Consider the following 18,967-nt stretch of genomic DNA (forward strand, 5'->3'; position numbering starts at 1 on the left):
GTTGTAGGGACAATGTTGTGAAATTTATTAAGTATGAATAGAATTTGAATTTATGAGTCAGTTTGGTATGATTTCTCCTTTATTTTTACATTTTGGGAAACTATTATTATCATTCATAAGTAAAAGTATTCCTTTTGTTCTGACTTATTTCAATATTTAGAACAGATGAAGTATCTGGAATTAAACAGGACATGAGTTTTTTAATGGACATTATGAGAAGTAGTCAGTGAGTATTGGCCCGTTTGACAAGGAAAACTACCCGTATTACCTGAGAGTCACATTAAGAAACAAAGCTATGAATTGAATCCTACAATGCGTTGCTATTATTTGATCATTCTTCTTATGGGAGAAAAAAAGTTCTGTAGAAAGAGAAAAAAGAAAAACCAACAAGTATACAGGGCCACAGGGTATTTGCCAGACATTATGCTAGGTACTATACAAACATTGCCCACGTAAGTTAATTTAAAATGTGATAATATATGTTGAGAATATTAATTAGAACAAAAGTAAGAGTAAATGTTGTGACCTTCTTCCTTTCTAGTTTTGTTCAGTTCAATCTGGATTTTTTTTTAGACTGTGCTTGTTGTAGGCAGAAGTATTCTAGAGGAGTGTTTTTAGAAATTATTTATTTTCATTTGAATGATCTTTTAAAATGGATTTTTCTTTACAGAACCTATGTTGTTGAAAAGATCTTTCCAACAAGGTTCCTCATATTCTTATAAGTAGTTTTTATATGTAATAAAACAATAGAGAAATATTTTGCCACCAGGTGACTCTCCTATTCCATCTGTTTCTTCGGGATCATCTTCACCTCTTTCAGCCACTTCTGCCCCGCCAACATTGGGCCAACCAAAAGGAGGCAGTGCCAGTCAGGATCGAAAGATACCTCCCCCCATTGGAACAGAGAGACTGGCCCGGATTCGTCAAGGCGGGTCTGTTGCACAAGCCCCTGTGGGAACCAGTTTTGTCACTCCTGTTGGACACAGTGGAATCTGGTCATTTGGTGTCAATGCTGTGTCAGGTATAGTTATGTCACCATCTGTGTGGAGGGATGTCTGAAGTAAGTTGGGGATTTTGCCATTATAACTTAGTTTCTTTAAAAAACGAAAAACTGTTTAAACAAACATGCTTAATGCTCAGTAAAGGAGAGGTTTTTATAACTTGGGAGAATTCATCCTGAGCTCAGAGTCTAGAATGCTGGTTTTAATTGTAGCATCCATAATAAATATGGAGTTGATCAAATGTAAAAGATTCTAAGAGTCCTTCCTTTCTCTCTGAAGATTTATAATTTAGAAAGGGACATTTGATTCTTTCAGAGAGTAATTAATCTCTTGTCAAGGGTAGAGTATTTAGAGTATTCAGAGGACTTCACCTGGTTTTCCAGTAACCTTTTTTTTGATTTGCAGATATCAAATGATCTCATTACATGTGGTGAATGTGCTCTGAGTTATTAAGAAGAATGATTTTGATAAAATCTAGTATGGAAAAAGAATTAATTGGTAATGTTGTTGTTTTATCCAAATAAATATCAAGTCCTGTTCTTGATTCTTTCTAGAAGGCTTATCAGGTTGGTCGCAGTCTGTGATAGGAAACCATCCAATGCATCAACAATTATCAGACCCAAGCACATTCTCCCAGCATCAGCCAATGGAGAGAGATGATTCTGGAATGGTAGCCCCCTCTAACATTTTTCATCAGCCTATGGCAAGCGGTTTTGTGGATTTTTCCAAAGTGAGTTGACAAATATCCTTGTACTTGTTTGACACTTTGCCAGCCAGTGTAGTCACTTGTTAAGTAGTAGTTGTATTGAACTAATTCTCCCTTTCAGTGGAACTAGTTTGTTTCTGTGACTTTCCCAGGTCTTTTGCCTAATTTCAAGAATAGGTTGTGTCATCAAAAGTAGCTCATCCTTAGATTCCGTGCCTCTCTTTACTCCAAAAAAGATGGCAGCGGAGCCAGCCACTCAAGTCGGTGCTGTTTGTATGTTTGGGTAACATTTGTCAATCACCCACTGCAGAAGCAGTTTTCAGAAAATGTGTAACTGATGAAAATATTTCAGATAATTGGAGGATAGACTGTGCCACAACATCCACTTATGAGATAGGAAACCCTCCTGATTATCAATGGCAAAATTTCATGAAGCATGATATTCCTATGAATCATGTTGCCCAGTAGGTTACCAAAGAAGACTTTGCCACATTTGATTATATACTATGTATGGATGAAAGCAGTCTGAGAAATTTTAATAGAAAAGGTAGCGAAGTTAAAGACCACAACACAAAAATTGAGCTACTTGGGAGCTATTATCCACAAAAACAACTTATTATTGAACATCCCTATTATGGGAGTGACTCCGTCTTTGAGACTGTGTACCAACAGTGTGTTAGGTGCTGCAGAGAATTTTTGGAGAAGTCACAACAAAGCTGCATCCATTCATTGCTGAAGGACAATGATGATTAACATCTTTACAGTGATGTTTTAGGTTTTTCAGTTAATCAGTGTGTTAAAAGCGTAATGTTTCATAGCTCACGACCACAACTTATTTTTTCAATTGACTTATTGTTTCAAAATCTTTGATTTAGACAGTTTTATAGGGTACATTAAATGTTCTTAAACAAATTGGACCTCTTCCCCCAATTAAAAAAATAGTGGAACAAACAAAAGAGTAGAACCACAAAATGTAATGTTTTGTTGTGTTTTGTAAAATTCATTTCTTTTTAACCTTAAGGTACTAATCCAGTGACGGCTAGCATTCTAATATGCTTAATTATGATCTTAATAAGTAATTAAAACATCACTTTTAGGCCCAAGTCAATATCTGAGCCCACTGAGACTCTTAAATAATCTACCTCTTTATTAAGTCAGTATGTATAATTTAATGAACAAATGTCCTTTATTCACCTGTGCTATCTCTCTTTTTACCCCAGGGCCTTTTATTGAATTAGATACCCCTAATCTAGGAGTTCAGAATCTTGATTGGAAGTATTTTGATTCACACATACCCAGAGTGCACCCTTGTATGTTAGAAGGATAGGAAAGAGAATGATTTATGGAATAAGTGAAGTTTTTGTTTATCTAGTTTATTTCATGAGGAAGTCAGCTTTTTTGCTCCCATTTGGTTCACTTTACCTCTGAAAATTTAATTCTATCCAGAAAGGACACTGTATGCTATTTCATCTTATACTCACTTTGACAAAGGGGTCTGTTTTATATGCACATATAACCAAAATGTCAAATATTACATATTGGCTTAGATGAGGGAAAAAAATAGTTTAAAAAGCTGGAAAAAAGAGAATTCTATTATGTTGAAGATCTTAAATAATATGTTAGGTGTTCTTTTATCAGTGTTTCATTTATAGGAGAATATAGGTAATTTCTGTGTACTTCAAGATAACTGTAAATTTGAAATTCATTTGGATATATATCCAAAAAGGCTGTTTTCAGAATAAACTGGGGAGTATAAAAATACAATTGAGATTTAAAAAATAATAATAATAATTTTTCCTTAAACCATACTGAAGATGCCCCTACTCCCCCCAAAACCTGATGGATTTAGGTTTTTCTCCTTTATGTTCTGCTGCCACAACTTTGAAGGAGGTCTCTGCCCCTCTAAAAAGCTAGCCAGAAGCTCTTTGAGGCCCTCTGCTCTGAGAGCTTCCTGGCTACTATAGATCTACTGTAGATCTTGTATCATGGCTACAAGCAATCATGTGGAGTTCACATTTCCTTCTTAGCACAAGCATAGGGAAACTAAAATATGGGAAAGTTGAGGATATTATTTATGTTCATCAAATATGGGAAATTTACTGATGATTTGATACTGGATTTAGGTTTTATCCCTCTTCTCACTGAAAAATGTTGCTGATGCAGATAATCACTTTTGGTTTCTCAATACTGTACTGTGCTGTACTTACAGGATCCTATGGCATTCTTTGAATGAGAGGAAATTAGAGTGGTCTAAGCTGGTATTATGGAATCATTCATAATCACTTCCTTTTCTGCTGTTTTAGGGTCTGCCAATTTCCATGTATGGAGGCACCATAATACCCTCTCATCCTCAGCTTGCTGATGTTCCAGGAGGCCCTCTGTTTAATGGACTTCACAACCCAGATCCTGCTTGGAACCCTATGATTAAAGTTATCCAAAACTCAACTGAATGCACTGATGCTCAGCAGGTAAAATGGGCTTAGTACTCCTTTATTTTTTAGATTTATCATGTCATTCTTTTAATTCTATGGGTAATGCAAGTTCTCAATATCGAAAGTCATAACGTCTGATCACCTTGATCTGAATTAAGTTTTTCAATATCAAGATGATACTAAAGGTTTTATTTCATGTATGTGCATTCTTCCTAGGCAGAAACAGTGAATTACCATTGCATTTATATATTCATTTTGTGACTGTCTAAAGATTCCTAATTAGAAATTCCAATTTTTCCTCCCCCTTTTCAGATTTGGCCTGGCACGTGGGCACCTCATATTGGAAACATGCATCTCAAATATGTCAACTAATTTAGAAGGTCTTTACTCTTTAGCCTTGTTTGAGAAACCTATGACCTTGGAAGAACCCTGGGGATTTTTTTTTTAATGTGCCTAACTAAGAAATTTTCTCTGAGGCTTTAGCAATGGAAATTTGATTGCCCATTGTATAAGAACAAATTGATTTCCTATCCACCTGATTATGTTCTCTGGTTAGTTTAGCCATTTTGAAATTAAGATCAGAGGAACTTAGTGCTTTTGGCTAAACATACTGAATGCTATTTGTATGCAGAAGAGAATTAGATGATTACATGTTTCAACGTTTTAGGGTGGTAAATACATGTATAATTGTTTACATACTTAAAAGGAAAAAATTGAGTAAATTTCTTGTCATATAGTGGCTCTACTTAATGTAGCCTGTATTAATGTGAAATATTTACCAGAATATTCAATAAAAAGATGAACAGTGTTTAGAAGTGGGGTGTGATCCTTTCAGTAGTCATACAGGTACCACCCAATCCACAAATCATGTTGAACCAGGTTGATAATACTGTATTTATAACAGGCTTCTCAAGTGTGACACTTCAGAGTCTATTCTTAGACTGTCTTTAAAAAGCTCTTTTAAGATTTGTTATCTGCCTGTTCTGTGTTAAACATTCCTTTTCCCTTGTTGTCTTCCATATCATCTTCCATGTGAAAAAGTTTCAAACCCCAGCAGTTTATCTTATCTGACTTTAGCAGATAAGCCATTGATACAGTTTAACTCTTCAGGGCTTATGAGTATATTAATAAGAACAATGGGATTTAAATCAGATGACACTGAACAAACTTAGGGACACTCAAATCATCAACTTCAGGTTCCTTTGTGCTTCCAAATTTTTTTATCTAAAAGATTTATTCAATTATAAGTGTTTTAAGTTCTGTATGAGTTGGGGCAAGAATGGGGGTGACTCCTGTAATTCTTTTGTGTCGTTGAAGCAGCTGAGTAATGTTTATAAATATGTGACTAATTCTGGGCTTAGTTCCATGGCCCCAAGAATGAAGAGCCAGTATGTTTAACAAGCTAAACACAGGAACACTGGAATGAGTTTGCTTTGGCCAAACCATATGCCGTGCCAAGAATCTGATGCAATAGACAAGGAAATGCTGTTCCACTGATTAGAATAGTCATCAACTTGTTCATGTATTTTCATGCAGTTGAATTTCCTGGTCTTGTATAGGCCGTCTAAAAAAGAAAACAACAGAATGTTTGGGGCTGATAGAGAAGCCAAAATGCTTATCAAGGCAAAGGAAGATGCATAGACATATAGGAGTAACTAGGGAAAGAGCCATATAAGCTGCACTCTTCTACTGTCATGCCAACAAGAGTTCTTAATTTTCTCTGCCTAGCACCCAGATCATACACATCATGTTTGTTCTGCATTAGACATATCTGGTTCCTTTGTCTTCTGTATCATCTTACAGATGAGAGAGCTTCTTTGAACTCATTTCTTATTTTGTATTTTGAATTGATTTGGAGTGTATCACTGGTGTGGAAGCTGCCACCTTTGTAGTACTTGATAACTGCATCAAGTATTTTCAAGAGGCCTTCTGACCACTTTTTGGGGAGACAAAAGACCCCTTGGATCACCTACATATCTTGCTGGTCCCACTTGCCACTAATAAAAAAAATTACACTTTATGAGTGAAATGAATGAAACTACTCTAGATGAAATGTACACTAGTGAGGTAATATTAAAGTAAATTATTCAGTGAACCAAAAAGGTGAGTTTTGTTCTACCTTAACTATCTGCAATACATTTGGATTGTCTGAAGAAGCCCTTAAGCCCATATTCTGCACTCTGAGGACAACAGAAAGAGAATTTTTTATTTCTAGTCAGCTAAAAACCATGAGGCAAAAAGAAAGCAATTATGAGAAAGCCCTAGGAAGATTAGAAAGAAACGGGAAATATGGGTTGGGAGGAGTTCTTTAGGATACTCTCCTCCCTTCCCTCTTATCAGCACTGCCTTCCTTTCTTTTTCACTGTTTGGATCCCAGTAGCCTACTCCCTACCCCATTTTGCCTGCTACAATCTCTTCTTCCTCTGTCTGCCTCTTCCTGACATTACTTTACTGCTATTTTACCATCCTGAACATTGGATAAAACCTAGCTCAGGTAAGAACTTAATTATTTTCAAAATATACAAGGGATTTGGGAGGGGGATGGAATGGTTAAGTGGAATAAGAGTCAGAAGCCTAAGTTCTGTTTTTAGTTCTGCCACTGCCAAGCTTTAGGCAAGTCATTTCACCTTTATAGGCTTCACTTTCCTCATTGGAAAATGAACTTAAATGAATTAAAAACATCCCATGGTTCTAACACAGATTTTTTTTTCTTCTTATGAATGAGAATATAAGGTATGAGGATAATGGAAATCATTAGAATGTTTATAGTGCTGAGATTTGAGCACCCCTACTGTTGGTTCTGACATGGAACCAAAAGCCTGCTGTGGGGCCAGTATTGACTTTGAGATTTTAGCAGAGACAGAAGAAAGCCTTGCATATCCTAGAAAGACCTCATGTCATTAAGAAACATTCTGCTGAGGCACAGATCAAATCCCATGACAGTAACAGCTCTTTCAAGGAATAAAACTATATCTTCAAGGTTTCTGGACCCACTTATTTCAAGTAGTGTTCAATGTAATAAAATTTTACCACCAATAAAATTACTGACTGTTTTTAGACCCTTTAAACCTACTGTGGCTACAGTGTGCTGACTTGCCCTTTTATAGGCCAGTCTGCTTTCTTCAGTCCCTGCTCTCAAAGGGGAAATCCTATCACCTCAGCTAACCAGAACGAAGAAGAGAATTGGACAACCAATGGTGGCCTCTCCTAACCAGAGGTAAGAAATCTCAGGACTTAGAACTGCAGTTTTCATCTGTTCATGTAGATTCTGGCCAAATCCTCCTCTTACCCTCAAAACTATTGTCTGAGTTTGAGCTGGCTTGTAGAAGTGGAGAGTCTGGTCATATTATAGTTTCAAGCCAAACAGAGAGGGATACTTAGTATATGTGGTTCTATCACACTGTTTAAGACCTTTGGACCACATGTAAACCCAGGTAGAGGCAAACAAGCCTGTAGAAAAAATAGCTTCTGAACAGCTTGTTCTTTAACTAGCTCTAAATCTCTTCTACCAAGAAACGTGTCTGATTATGACAACTTCCCAGTGAACCCTGTGCTAGGGTGAGGGGCTCTGATAACACTGCATTTTCTATTCATCCTCAAAAATCTGTCATTTGCCAACCTTCAATTTCCTTCACCTTCACTTTCTCCTGTAAGAAATGGGTGAGAGAAATGTGATTTCCAAAACTTAATGTGTTAGGACTACCTAAAATACAGGGCAACAGCCTGGGCTTCAAGACCTGATTTGGAAAACAAAGATTATGCTGAATCACACGTTCTGATTGTAAATCTATTTTGAATTACTTTTTATGTCCTGTTTTATCTTGATGATATTGGTTTGAGTCAAAAGCAGTTTCTCCCAATATAATACTGAGCTGGAAGTAAGTAACCCACTGCCTTGTCTCTCTCTTGATTTCTTTCTTTGTGCCTAGTATTTTCATACCAAGTATCCCTTCATCTTAATCAAGGGTTCTCAATCATGGCTACCCCACAGAATCATCTGGAGAGCTTTAAAAAAAATTGTGTGTGTGTGTGTAAGAGCCAGACCAACCTCAGACCATTTAAATCAAATCTTTGGGGATGGGACCTGACATAGGTATTTTTTTAAAGCACCCCATATTCTAATCAGTGTTGAGCCTCTGATTTAAACTCTTATTTCTTCATCCAGATTGCATGGATGATCAATCTGGTTTTCTCTTTAAAGCTAGCTACCTATTCTCTAGCTCTGGCCTTTATAACACACAGTGTTTCAAGAAAACTTAGCTGCTAGCAGTAGTTGTTATAGTAGTAGTAACTGCTGCTGTTTTGTAGTAGACTAGTAAAAGGAACACCTCACTTCCATGCTGATACTTCCTTGAAATTCTTTGACACTGTTCTTTCCTAGTTCTCTTATTTCTCTGACTGGTCTTTCTCAGTCTCTTTTGAGACTTAAATAAATATTGATGTGCCCAGGTGTTTTCTTACATTGTATCTTCTCTCTCTGTGATTTCATTCCATATACTTGGATTTCACTCCACCAAAATCTATAACCTAGCCCAGACTTCTCCCCGTAAGCTTCAGACTAATATATCTAGCTCCTTTCGGTGCTTGTCCATCTGCGTGTTATATACACACTGCATTCCCCAGTATCAGATCTGCACCTCCTCTTGTTTTCCCTGTTATGTTAGGTGGTTCTACCACCTGCCAAGACTCTCAAGCCAGAAAATTGGGAATTATCCTCCCTCTCCCTCACCCCACTCTTAATCACCTTATCCTTCCTCTTTGGTGTATCTGATTCCCATCCACTTCGTTTTGTTCCCACAGCCAGTGCCCTTTTGCTGATCCCATTTCACTAGACTGGTCTCTCCACCATCACTCTCTCTGCCCTCTACCCCATGCCCCACTCCCTCACCAGACTACGAATTCACCTTTCTTAAAAGCTGAGTCATCCTAAATTGCTCTCCACAGTCTACTCCCAGCACTGCTAAGACACTTCAGTTAAGCATGCACTACTTTGTAAGAGGCTCAGATCCCTTTTTGGAACAATAAAATATACATACCGTTGCTATTAGAAGTGTGACCCGAGGACCAGCAGCATCTGCTTCACCTAGGAGCTTATCAAAGATTCAGAATCTCAGGTCCCAACCCCTACTGTATTAGAACCCTCATTTTAACAGGATTTCCAGATGATTGATATGCACATTAAAATTTGAGAAGCAGTGATTTATGAAATACACTTTTTTTATTTTTAATGAGCAAGGAAATCGAGGTTAAGGGAAAATCTGTTGAAGCCAGAGCTGAGGTAATATTGATAAATATATGCAGTCAGGTGATATACTTAATTTTTTTTTTAGTAGAGGGCAGTTAGTAATTTTGAGAAAGCCAAATAAAGGACAACTGGAACTGGTTGAAATTTTCAGTATATGTAGCATACCGCCACCCCTCTCCTCTTATCACTGTGCCTACATCAAAAAGCCTTATCTCCAAGGCCAGAGTCTGTGACCTTCCTTTCCAAGAGACTAAAGACCAAGTCCTAATCATCACCCCAGCTCCTTAGTTTCCTGAGGTTAGTGATGGCAGAGAGATCAAAGGGCAGGCCTGCCCACTGGTGATAAATCAGTTGCAGCCTCCCCTATTCCCCAACCTTTACTCATCCTTTAATCAGTCCAGGTATCACTTCTTCCAGAAAGTCCCCTCCCTTCTCCTGCTGTGTTCCAGGCCAGCAAGGCACTTTCATCCTATACTGTGATTGATTGTGGGAGGCATTATACATAGCTGTAATGTACAGGCTCTGGATTCGAACCCTAGCTCCCCCACCTACAAGATGTCCAGCTTTGAACTAGGGACTTAAAACTTCTGGGCTTTAGTTTCCTTGTCTGTAAAATGTGGCTAATAGTAGTGCCTTACTGTTCAAAACTGTTAAATTAATACGTGGTAGTACCGTGCGCTGTACCTCATCAGCCCCCAGCGCCCAGCAGCAAACTGAATAGCTAAGCTGCTGCAGTGCTTGAAGGCCGGTGCCGGGGGCCTGGGACTCAGCCCTTGCAAGCATTCTCCAAGCTCGTAGCTTGCTCCCTCGCGGGAGGGGCGGGGCCATCGTGTAGAATGACGGAGGGTGTCCCGCCCCGGGCGTGACGTTGTCCTGGTGGTGTTGCGGCTGCACGTGGTCGGCTGAGTCCGCCTCAGACGACTCATAGCCGAGCTCAACGCGCTGAACACCGGCTACCTGCTTTCCTGTTCAACCCGCTCACTATGTTCACGTCAACGACCTGCCCGATTCCCGGTGGCCAGGACCGTCTGTCCGATTGCTACAGCTCCACGCCGGGGGGCACGCTATATGCCACTACCCCGGGAGGTCAGCGTACCGAGCTGGGGTCTGCAGGCAGCCGGCAGGCCAGAGCTAGTGTGCCGCCGCTGGGCGGGGGTGGGGAAGTGCGGACCTTGGAGTTATCCGCAGGTCCCTTTGCAGGTAGTAGTTTTTAGTAGCTTTTGGGGGAGGAGGTTCTGAGCCGAGGCCTGGTTGCTAAAACCTTGAAGTGATGTAACAGGGCCTCGAGCCTACCTTTTAGGTGATTGTGGACTGAAATCCCTCACTCGGGCCTGGGTTCTGGGTATGTGCTCACCCACCCCACCCCCCTCGAGATTTTGCTACCTAGGAGTAGAATCGGAGACCCCAGCAGAGCATGGCCTAAGCAGGAAGCACATAGGTCTTGCAAAGGGGTTAGAGTAGGGTACTGGGGGCTGGGGATGCACGTATCTTGGTGGCTGGCTGGTGGCTGTTTGGTTGGGCAAGCAGCCTGGGATCACGAGCTGCTGGGCTCTGGACCTAGGGGTTCCTGCCACGTGGAAGCGGAGAAGAGGGGGAGAACAGGGCATGGCCCTTTGAGAACATGATGTGGGCCAAGTTCCTCTGGGCTGGGCTAAGCCTTGTAGGACGTTAGACAGGTCAGGATAAGAACAGTCTGTCCCTATTTTAAATAGCTCCGCCCTGTAGGTTGTCAGCCCAGGTGACAGCACTGGGTAAACCACCTTCAAATCTGTTTTATGACTTCCTGGTCTTGAAGCCGGAGGGCTAGGTCCCACCTTGTGAACCAAAGCAAGGAAGTCCCAGAGCCAACAGAATGGTAGAAAAGCAGCCTAGAATGTCTGAGCTCCAAGTTGGGTTCCCCTCCTAAAACCAAGACCTGAGGCAATCCTTAACATAAAAGTCCCTTCCTAGACCAACCAGAACACCCCACTCACTTTACAGTGCTTAGCTCTACCTTGGTTAGGCCCACAGGTCATTAAGGACTGGGAAGTCTAGTCAGCAGAGATCCTGGCTTTGATGCATAGGGAAATGTGACTCCCAGGTCCCTAAAAGGCCAGTGTCTGGGGCCACAGCCAGCCAGCTCTGTACCCACCCAAGTTCCTGCCTCTTACCTTAGCCCCTACTCCTTGACAGGCACCAGGATCATCTACGACCGAAAGTTCCTGCTGGAGTGCAAGAACTCACCCATTGCCCGGACGCCCCCATGCTGCCTGCCTCAGATTCCCGGAGTCACAACTGCAACAGCCCCACCCTCCAAGTTGGAGGAGCTGAAGGAGCAGGAGACAGAGGAAGAGACACCCGGTAAGGAAAATAGGACCTAAAATTAAGAAATGCCCCTGCAAAGTAGAGTGGGGGTTTAATTCTAACAGGGATTGCTGCACTGGCCCTGAGCCTGCAGACCCAGTGCCCTCAGCACAGCAACCAGTCCTCCTGCCTCTTTTCTCTCCAGATGACGCACAATTTGAAATGGATATTTGATCCAGTGCAGATGACTTCATGTGTGGAATTATAGAGGGATCCCTCATGCCGTTCGCTACCGCCATCATCTCTTCCTGGGGTATCCAAAGGCCAGCTGGCCTCATCTAATCTGGAAGGGAGTGTCTCACTGATCCTGGGCCTCCCTTAGTTCTGAGGCAGCTAGACCAGGGATAGGAGTGGGTAATTTGCCAAGCCCTTATCTGTACTTACTCTTTGGTCTTTAGGCCTCTGCTCAGGAGCTGGGACTGGGGAGTGGAGTATATCACCTTCTGACTGCTTAGTAAACATTCAAAGAAATGCCTTGGCTCCAGTGTCTCAATGCGGATCTTCCCACTCAGCCACGTAGTAAGAGACTGTGTGGCCTGGCTGGCCTAGTTAGGATCAGAGGCCCCAGATCCCTTCCCAGCTCCAACTGGGCCTACTTCCAGCAGCAGTGAGAACCTGAGGCAGGCTACAGGCACAGGCTACAGAGCTGCCAAACCATAAACTGCAGTAGCCTGACCCCTGTCAAGGGCTGTTCCCATCTTTCCAGGAAGCAGCCTTCCTGGAACTAGGCCTCTCTAGCAGGCCTTCCCTATCCATTCCAAAGCAGGGTACTTGAGAAATAGGTACTGTCCCCAGCCTTGTGCTCATCCCATGCCTTTTCTGCCTCCTCCCTGCATGTACTAATTCTCCTATCTCAACACTGAAAACTGTACCCTCCCTTCTCACAGCATGATACCCACCAGGGGCCCTGCCACCCAGCAAAGTTGTACTCAGAGAGTTAGAAGAGACCTTAGAGTCTAAATGAGGCCCACGAAAATAGGCAGCAACTTGTTTGGTGAGTCAGATAAAGTGCCAGGATCCCAAATCTCAGTAATCTGGTCTTTTTCTCCTTCAATTTATACATCAGAAACCCACTCTATGTGGTTCTTAATCTCTGTAGCAAGTACATATATCAAGGGTAATAGAGTATAAACAGGGCAGTCTTTCCCTCTTTTTCTTGAGGGAAAAATATCTCCATATTTGAGCCTCTGTTCAGAAATGAAATCATCCAAAGACAGGGCTGCTTAGCCCACCAAGTGATGTACTTTTCAGTCTAATTTTGGGGAAGGTGGCAGGGAACAATCTGGTCATCCTCTTCAGCAGGGCCCTTCAGGATGAATGGCAGAAGAACAGAGGTTTGCAGAGTTTGCAGGGAACAGGGTGGCTGAGGACATCACAGAGGACCAGTTTGGCATAGGAAGGGCTCATCTCTCCTACCAAGAGCCCACCATTGAGTTGTTTTTATTGAAATGCATATGCTACGAATAACAACTGATCTCCCCATGGCCCAGGTGGGACCTCTTCCCCAAAAAGTGAGTCAGGCCAAAGACCCCAATAAGGCAGACAGTCTCCTTGGTAGTACGGAGTCAAGTGAGAGAAGGCCTCCCACACCAAGGCAGAGATGATGTGAACTGAGTCTGGGGAACCCACAGGATTATGGAGCCCGGAGGAAGGCCGAGAAGGTCTGGATCTCTTCAGCTGCAGATTTCTCTTCAGTGGCTTCCTCCCCTGAAGACAGACTCCTCTTTTCCGCAATTAATCTTTTAACTCCCACCATCCACTGACTGACCTCAGTCACATGATCAACCATGAGTGAGCGGTGGATGTCATCTGCTGCATCCCACCGGTGGCTTGAAAGCTCTGAGGAGAGAGAGGGGCTGAGCAAGCAGGACGGGGCAAAAGAAGTAGTTTCCATTCCTCCCCTCCCAATCAATCAGTCAAAATCTCAGCACCTGTTCCAACTCAGCCAACCATGGGAGGACAAGGGACTTAAGCCTGGACCAAGGGACTCACCCATACCTCGCACCAGCAGAGCCATCCTCTTCTTTACAGGTATTGACAGCTTCCCTCCAGCCCACTGTTCCTGCAGCAGTGCCAGGCGTCGGCTGATGTCATCACATACCTGCTTCTGAGACAAGCCCTCTCCAACTCAGTACTGCCTGCCCAACAAGGGGAGGAGAAAGGCAGCACCACATAAGTAGCACCCACTTTCTTTGGCCCAGAAACTACACTTACTTCTTACAGCATGTATGGTTAGAATTTTAAAATTTCAAGGGCTTCACAGACCCTCAGGAGTTCATCCTATAGTGCTACTTTACAAACAAGGAAACTAAAGACCAAAGAAGTAAAATAACCAAGCTATTTCCCCTTTCCTTTAAGATATTCCTTGGATCCCTTGCCTCCAGAGAACTTACAAAACACAGATAGAAGGGGATTTCCCTCTCCCTCTCTTACTGGGTCAGCATATAAATTTCCTAGGCAGAAAATAAGCAGATCTGCTCTGAATGTCCTAAAAATAAGAGAAAGTCAGGCTGCTGTCCTCATCAATGAGAGCTGAATAATTCAAGTCTTATTCCTACAAGCCTCTTCTGACTGATCTTCAAAAGTCCCATGAACCCTCCTGGAAATCCTGTGTTCCTTTTTCTGGGAAGTCCTTAGCAGATTCTGGAGGGGTCCATGACTCAAAAAGGACTAAGAGCCATTGCTCAGAGAGTCAGAGAGGCTTCCTTCCACAAGCCATATCTAGATCTGGGCACTGATGGGAGTCTTCCCCACTGGCCCCTGGTGTGCCAGGGCTTACCCTCATGTGGCCACGGCAGTCCTCCAGTGCTTGTTCCAAAGGTCTCAGCACATCCTCCAGCACAGTCTCAGACTCCATGACTGGAAAACTTGTAGGTTCCAAACCAGAGGTGGGACATCCTCCCATAGATGGCAGCCTGGGAGCCTTACTTGAAGGAGGTGGAGGTCCTATTGGGGGGTGCCCAGGAGAAGTCTCTGAGGCAGGGACTGCAAAGGTAAAGCAGGATCAAGCAATGTGGCTTAAATAGGTAAGCTCAACTCTAAATTCATCCTTTTTAATGAGGGCTACTTTCTAGGACAATGCATTCATTCAAAATAATTTATACTTACGAAGTTCCTACTATGCACAAGATAATGTGCAAGGCACCATAGATAGAGTGGTAAAGCAGACAGATTAAGTTCCTGATCTCAGAGATCAAATTCTTCAGGGAAGAGACAAACAAGAAGAATACCAAGTTGTGTTAAGTGTTACAAAGAAATAAAATGGATGATGTAATAAAGAAGAATGGGGGGTGGGGTGGGGGGGGTGGATCTACCTAGACTGGGTGTTTAGGAAAGGCCTTCTGAGGTGACATTTAAGTTTATCCTAGCTCACTCACTGTGTCACCTTTGGCAAGTGACTTACCCTTTGAGCTTGGGCTCGTCTTCTGTAAAATGGGGATATTGTAGCAATAGCCTTATTTCATAGGGTTGTAATGAGGATTAGGATAGGGTACAGCTCCTAGATGTACACTATATATAGCTCCTAGTGTATAGCAAAAAGTGCTCACAAAATTAGCTGTTTTTATTAAGAACTAGTGTAGAACTAATGGATGAGACAGTGCAGCCATGAAGAGTTAAAGGAACTCTTAACTCCTGACCACCCTTCCTTCCCCTCCAGCTCAGCTACTCACATTTCATGGTGCACTAAAATCACTCCCTTACACACACTCTTAACTCCCTTACCCTCTCCTACTGTCCTACTTTCTTGGTTAAACCTAACTTGTATACACCTGTTGAAAGAAAAACAGAACCAGCCTGAAGACTTATACTTTTACATTCCTGGCCTTGGATTTTAAAGGTACACAATACCGCCTGGAAATCCTGTTATTTGCCTAGTTTCTCCACTTTTTAGAACAACTTTTCATATCTTATCACTCAAAACATTTCTACCTTCTCCCCCTTCTCTTCTTTTCCCTGCTGTCTCTTTACTTTGGACCCTGCCTCATATTTCAATGAGAAAATAAACGTCATTAGACAGGAACTCTCTTATCTTTCCCACCAGATCTACTAGCCCACCTGCATCTGGGTCCACTTTCCTCTTATGATGGATGAACAGTTCCTGCTCATATCAAAGGCCACCTCTCCGACTGTACTCTGCATCCCAGCCTCTCTCGTATTCCCTAGGCTTTCCTCCTGCAATTCTTTCTTTTCTCCTGCATCATCAGTTCTCCCTCTCTACTGAATGATACATACAAACATGCTCTAGTATGTACTATCTTAAAAACAAAAACTCTCACATTCCATCTTCAGGAAAGTCCCATTTCTCATCTCTGCTTCATAAAATTTGAGTTGTCTGTTGTCACTCTACTTCTTTTCACACTCAGCCCATTCCAGCTGAGCTTTTCTCACCAGAGTCTGCTTTTGTTAAAATCACCAGTGAATTGCTATATTGTCAAATCGAATGGTCTCTTATTTCTATCCTACTCGACCTCTCAGCAGCATTCATCACTCTCCCTAGGTAACGTCATTCAAGTTCATGACATCAAATACCATCCGTATAATGGTGACTCTTCTCTAATTATGGTCTAGACCTCTACCCAAATTAGCAACCCAAACTTAACATGGCCAAAAGAGAAAGCTTGGTTTCCTCCACCACCACCCCCAAAACCTCTTTTACCCCCCAGTCTTACGATATGAAGGGACAATATCAGCTAGTTCCTCAAGCAACAAATGTAAAGGTTATACTTTCCCTCACCTCCTATATCCACTCACTCCTACTGACTTTCTCCATAATATTTCCCATATCCATCCAATTCTTAGAACCTCCACCACTCCCACCCTTGTCCAAGCTATCATCAAATCTTGCCTATAATACCATAATAGCCTTTTAATTTGTCTTTCCACTTCTTCCCTAAAATCTGTTTTCTACAGAAAAACAGACACTGATCTTTTTAAGATGTAAATCAGTCAGTGGTTAAGCGTGGGAAATTTTGCCCCTATGGGACATTTGGCAATGTCTTCAGACATTTTTGGCTGCCACAACGGGTGAGTTCTACTAGCATCTCCTGGTAGAAGCCAGGGTTACTGCTAAACTTTTTATAATGGACAGGACGGTTCCCCCACAACAACGAATTATCTGGCCCAAAGCGTCAATACTACCAAGGTTAAGAAACCCTAGTTTTATATCATTCCTTTGCAGTGGAAAGGGTTTGGAGAATTGAGGGGTGCTGACAGCCAACCCTGAGCCCATTTTGAGGCCACAAACCCCTTTCCTCTGCTGGGAAACCCTCAGGAGAGAAAGGCACCCCTTCACTACTCTAAACGTTTCAATGGCTTCCAAAACCCACCACCATCTGGCTTCTGTCTACCTCTCATGTCTCATCTCACTCTATGCCCAGCCCACAGATTGAATTTGCCAAACTTGTTCTCATCTCAGGGCTTCTGCATTAGCTGTGCCTTTGCCTGGTATACTTTTGCAGCTGATCTTTGCGTGGCTGGCATTAAACCTGAAATAGTTGTTTTCAATTTAAGTGTGAATCTCTAACTTAGTTTACCCAGACACTATCACATCACTTTGTTTTACTTCTCTGAACAGCATCTACCGTTGTTTCATTTTTAAGTCTGTCTCCAAAACGAGAGTGTGGGCTCCATGAAAGCAGAGACCTTTTACCATGTCTAGTTCACTTTTGAACAGTGCTTAGCTGAGAGAAAGTGCTCAATAAATATGATTAAGTAAATGAATGACACCTTAAGTCTTAAATGCTTATTATATACCTAAGCAAAGATGTAGAACAAACAACTACTGTGCAGTTCTGGGAAGAGACCCAAATTGGAAATACAAATTTGAAAGTATTTTAAGAATAAAAACTGTATTTAAAACCTTAAGTCTGGGTGAGATCACCTAGGATGAAAGTATATAGTCTTTTGAAAGCGATGGAACATTTATTGCCCTGGGCAGTAGAGAAAGGGCCTGCCTGGAGTCACTTTCGGGGTCCCCAACCTCCCTTCTGTGGCTAGGAAATCATCAGAATAGAAAGAAGCAGGCTTATCCCTAACATTGCCTATCCCCACCCCCCGCTGGTCTCCACGCGCGGGGATCCCACGCACCTTTGGGGGATCCATCCTGGGGGGCGGCGACTCTTTTTGTGAGTGGCGTGCGCTTGGGCCAGCCAATCTGGTTCTGCAGCCCGTATGAGAACTGCGGCGGGTCGTTCCAGCCGCGCTCCTTGTTGCCTGAGGAGGAGAGGAGACATGAAGCGAGACCCGGGCTCCACGAAGGGTCAATATCGGGGCTGGAGAAAACGAAGGGTCCGCATCCCGCGCTGTAACCGACCCCAGCACGGCCAGGGGTGAGAACCCACCGCCCCTCGCCCTGCCGCCGCGCTCACCCGGCTTCACGTACAGCTCCGCCATCTCCACTTCCGCACGGCCAGCGGGGCCGCGCGTCATTTCCGGGGCGGCTGCACACTCGAGCCAGTCCTGGGGCTCTTCTGAGACTGGCCGATTACCTGTAACTATCCGGCCCCCGAGGTTGCGCGGTTGTTCAGAAACGCCGGTAGCCTTTGTGGGGATCCTGCGACAACTCCCTTAAGGGGCTCGAAATCTCTAGCTAAGGACTCACCGGGGCCCTGGTCACAGGCACCAAATGGAGCCGATTCCCAGGAATCGGCGCTCTAAGAGCCTTAGTCCTCTCTAGGTCCAGTCTCCCCAGTGTGTCCCAATTGTGCTCAGAAACAAGTTCAAACCACCAGAAGTCCCTGCCCTGCACATGCCCCCCTGTGATTTAGCCAGGACGACTTCTAGAGCCTCCTCTGTCCACTGTTCTGCACGCTAATATTCACTCTCTCCTGGCTTGCAAAAACGACTCATCCTTCAGTACTTATCTTAGATGTCATCTCTTCAGGAAGCCTTCCGTAGCACCACAAGCCAGGTTAAGTCTCACCTGAGCTCCCACAACCCTCTGTTTCCTAGTTGTATTACTAAATATGTTCTGTCTTATTTTTACTCTTGATGGTCTCACCCTCTGATAATCTCAGAAGATGGCACCCCACACACACATTATTTTATTACATCCCAGGACCTAGCTTTGTTCCTTGCACATAGTAACACCTTAGAAAAAACATTTGTTGAATGAATGAGACCAGATTTCCATCACCCACCTGCCCTCATGTGACTACAGGCAGCTGCCAACACCAAGCACAGATACAAGGACACTCACCTTACACAGGTTTTTGGCCCTCAACCCTGTCCCAGGCCCAAT

The 18,967-nt window shown here is 42.9% G+C and overlaps 2 protein-coding genes across 14 annotated transcripts in view; one reads left to right on the forward strand and one right to left on the reverse strand.

Moving 5' to 3' along the window:
- The window catches only part of LOC119507882 (ankyrin repeat and KH domain-containing protein 1), a 178,688-nt gene extending 166,386 nt beyond the window's left edge, over window positions 1–12,302 (forward strand). For 3 of the 12 annotated variants that reach the window (XM_037801128.1, XM_037801130.1, XM_037801133.1), the window contains 6 exons: window positions 770–1,021; window positions 1,556–1,731; window positions 4,011–4,175; window positions 7,247–7,356; window positions 11,557–11,724; window positions 11,873–12,301. In XM_037801128.1, coding sequence (XP_037657056.1) covers window positions 770–1,021; window positions 1,556–1,731; window positions 4,011–4,175; window positions 7,247–7,356; window positions 11,557–11,724; window positions 11,873–11,876 — 875 coding nt within the window. In that variant the 3' untranslated portion in view covers window positions 11,877–12,301. The other 9 variants (XM_037801137.1, XM_037801138.1, XM_037801139.1 and 6 more) reach the window with 5 other exon arrangements.
- Window positions 12,303–13,113: 811 nt separating this feature from the next.
- SRA1 (steroid receptor RNA activator 1) lies at window positions 13,114–18,934 on the reverse strand. Of its 2 annotated transcripts, none has more exons than XM_037801154.1 (5): window positions 18,096–18,934; window positions 17,815–17,940; window positions 14,507–14,712; window positions 13,726–13,831; window positions 13,114–13,566 (listed from the first exon to the last, which is right to left on the reverse strand). In XM_037801154.1, exons 1-5 carry the CDS (start codon window positions 18,154–18,156, stop codon window positions 13,361–13,363), a joined length of 705 nt encoding a protein of 234 aa, XP_037657082.1. In that variant the 5' UTR covers window positions 18,157–18,934; the 3' UTR covers window positions 13,114–13,360. The 2 variants fall into 2 exon arrangements, with proteins under 2 accessions (XP_037657082.1, XP_037657081.1); XM_037801153.1 differs by having other exon boundaries at window positions 13,726–13,834; window positions 18,096–18,840.
- Window positions 18,935–18,967: the final 33 nt, after the last annotated feature.

This window comes from Choloepus didactylus, chromosome 13 (genome assembly GCF_015220235.1).
Source record: "Choloepus didactylus isolate mChoDid1 chromosome 13, mChoDid1.pri, whole genome shotgun sequence".
Lineage (NCBI taxonomy): Eukaryota > Metazoa > Chordata > Mammalia > Pilosa > Megalonychidae > Choloepus > Choloepus didactylus.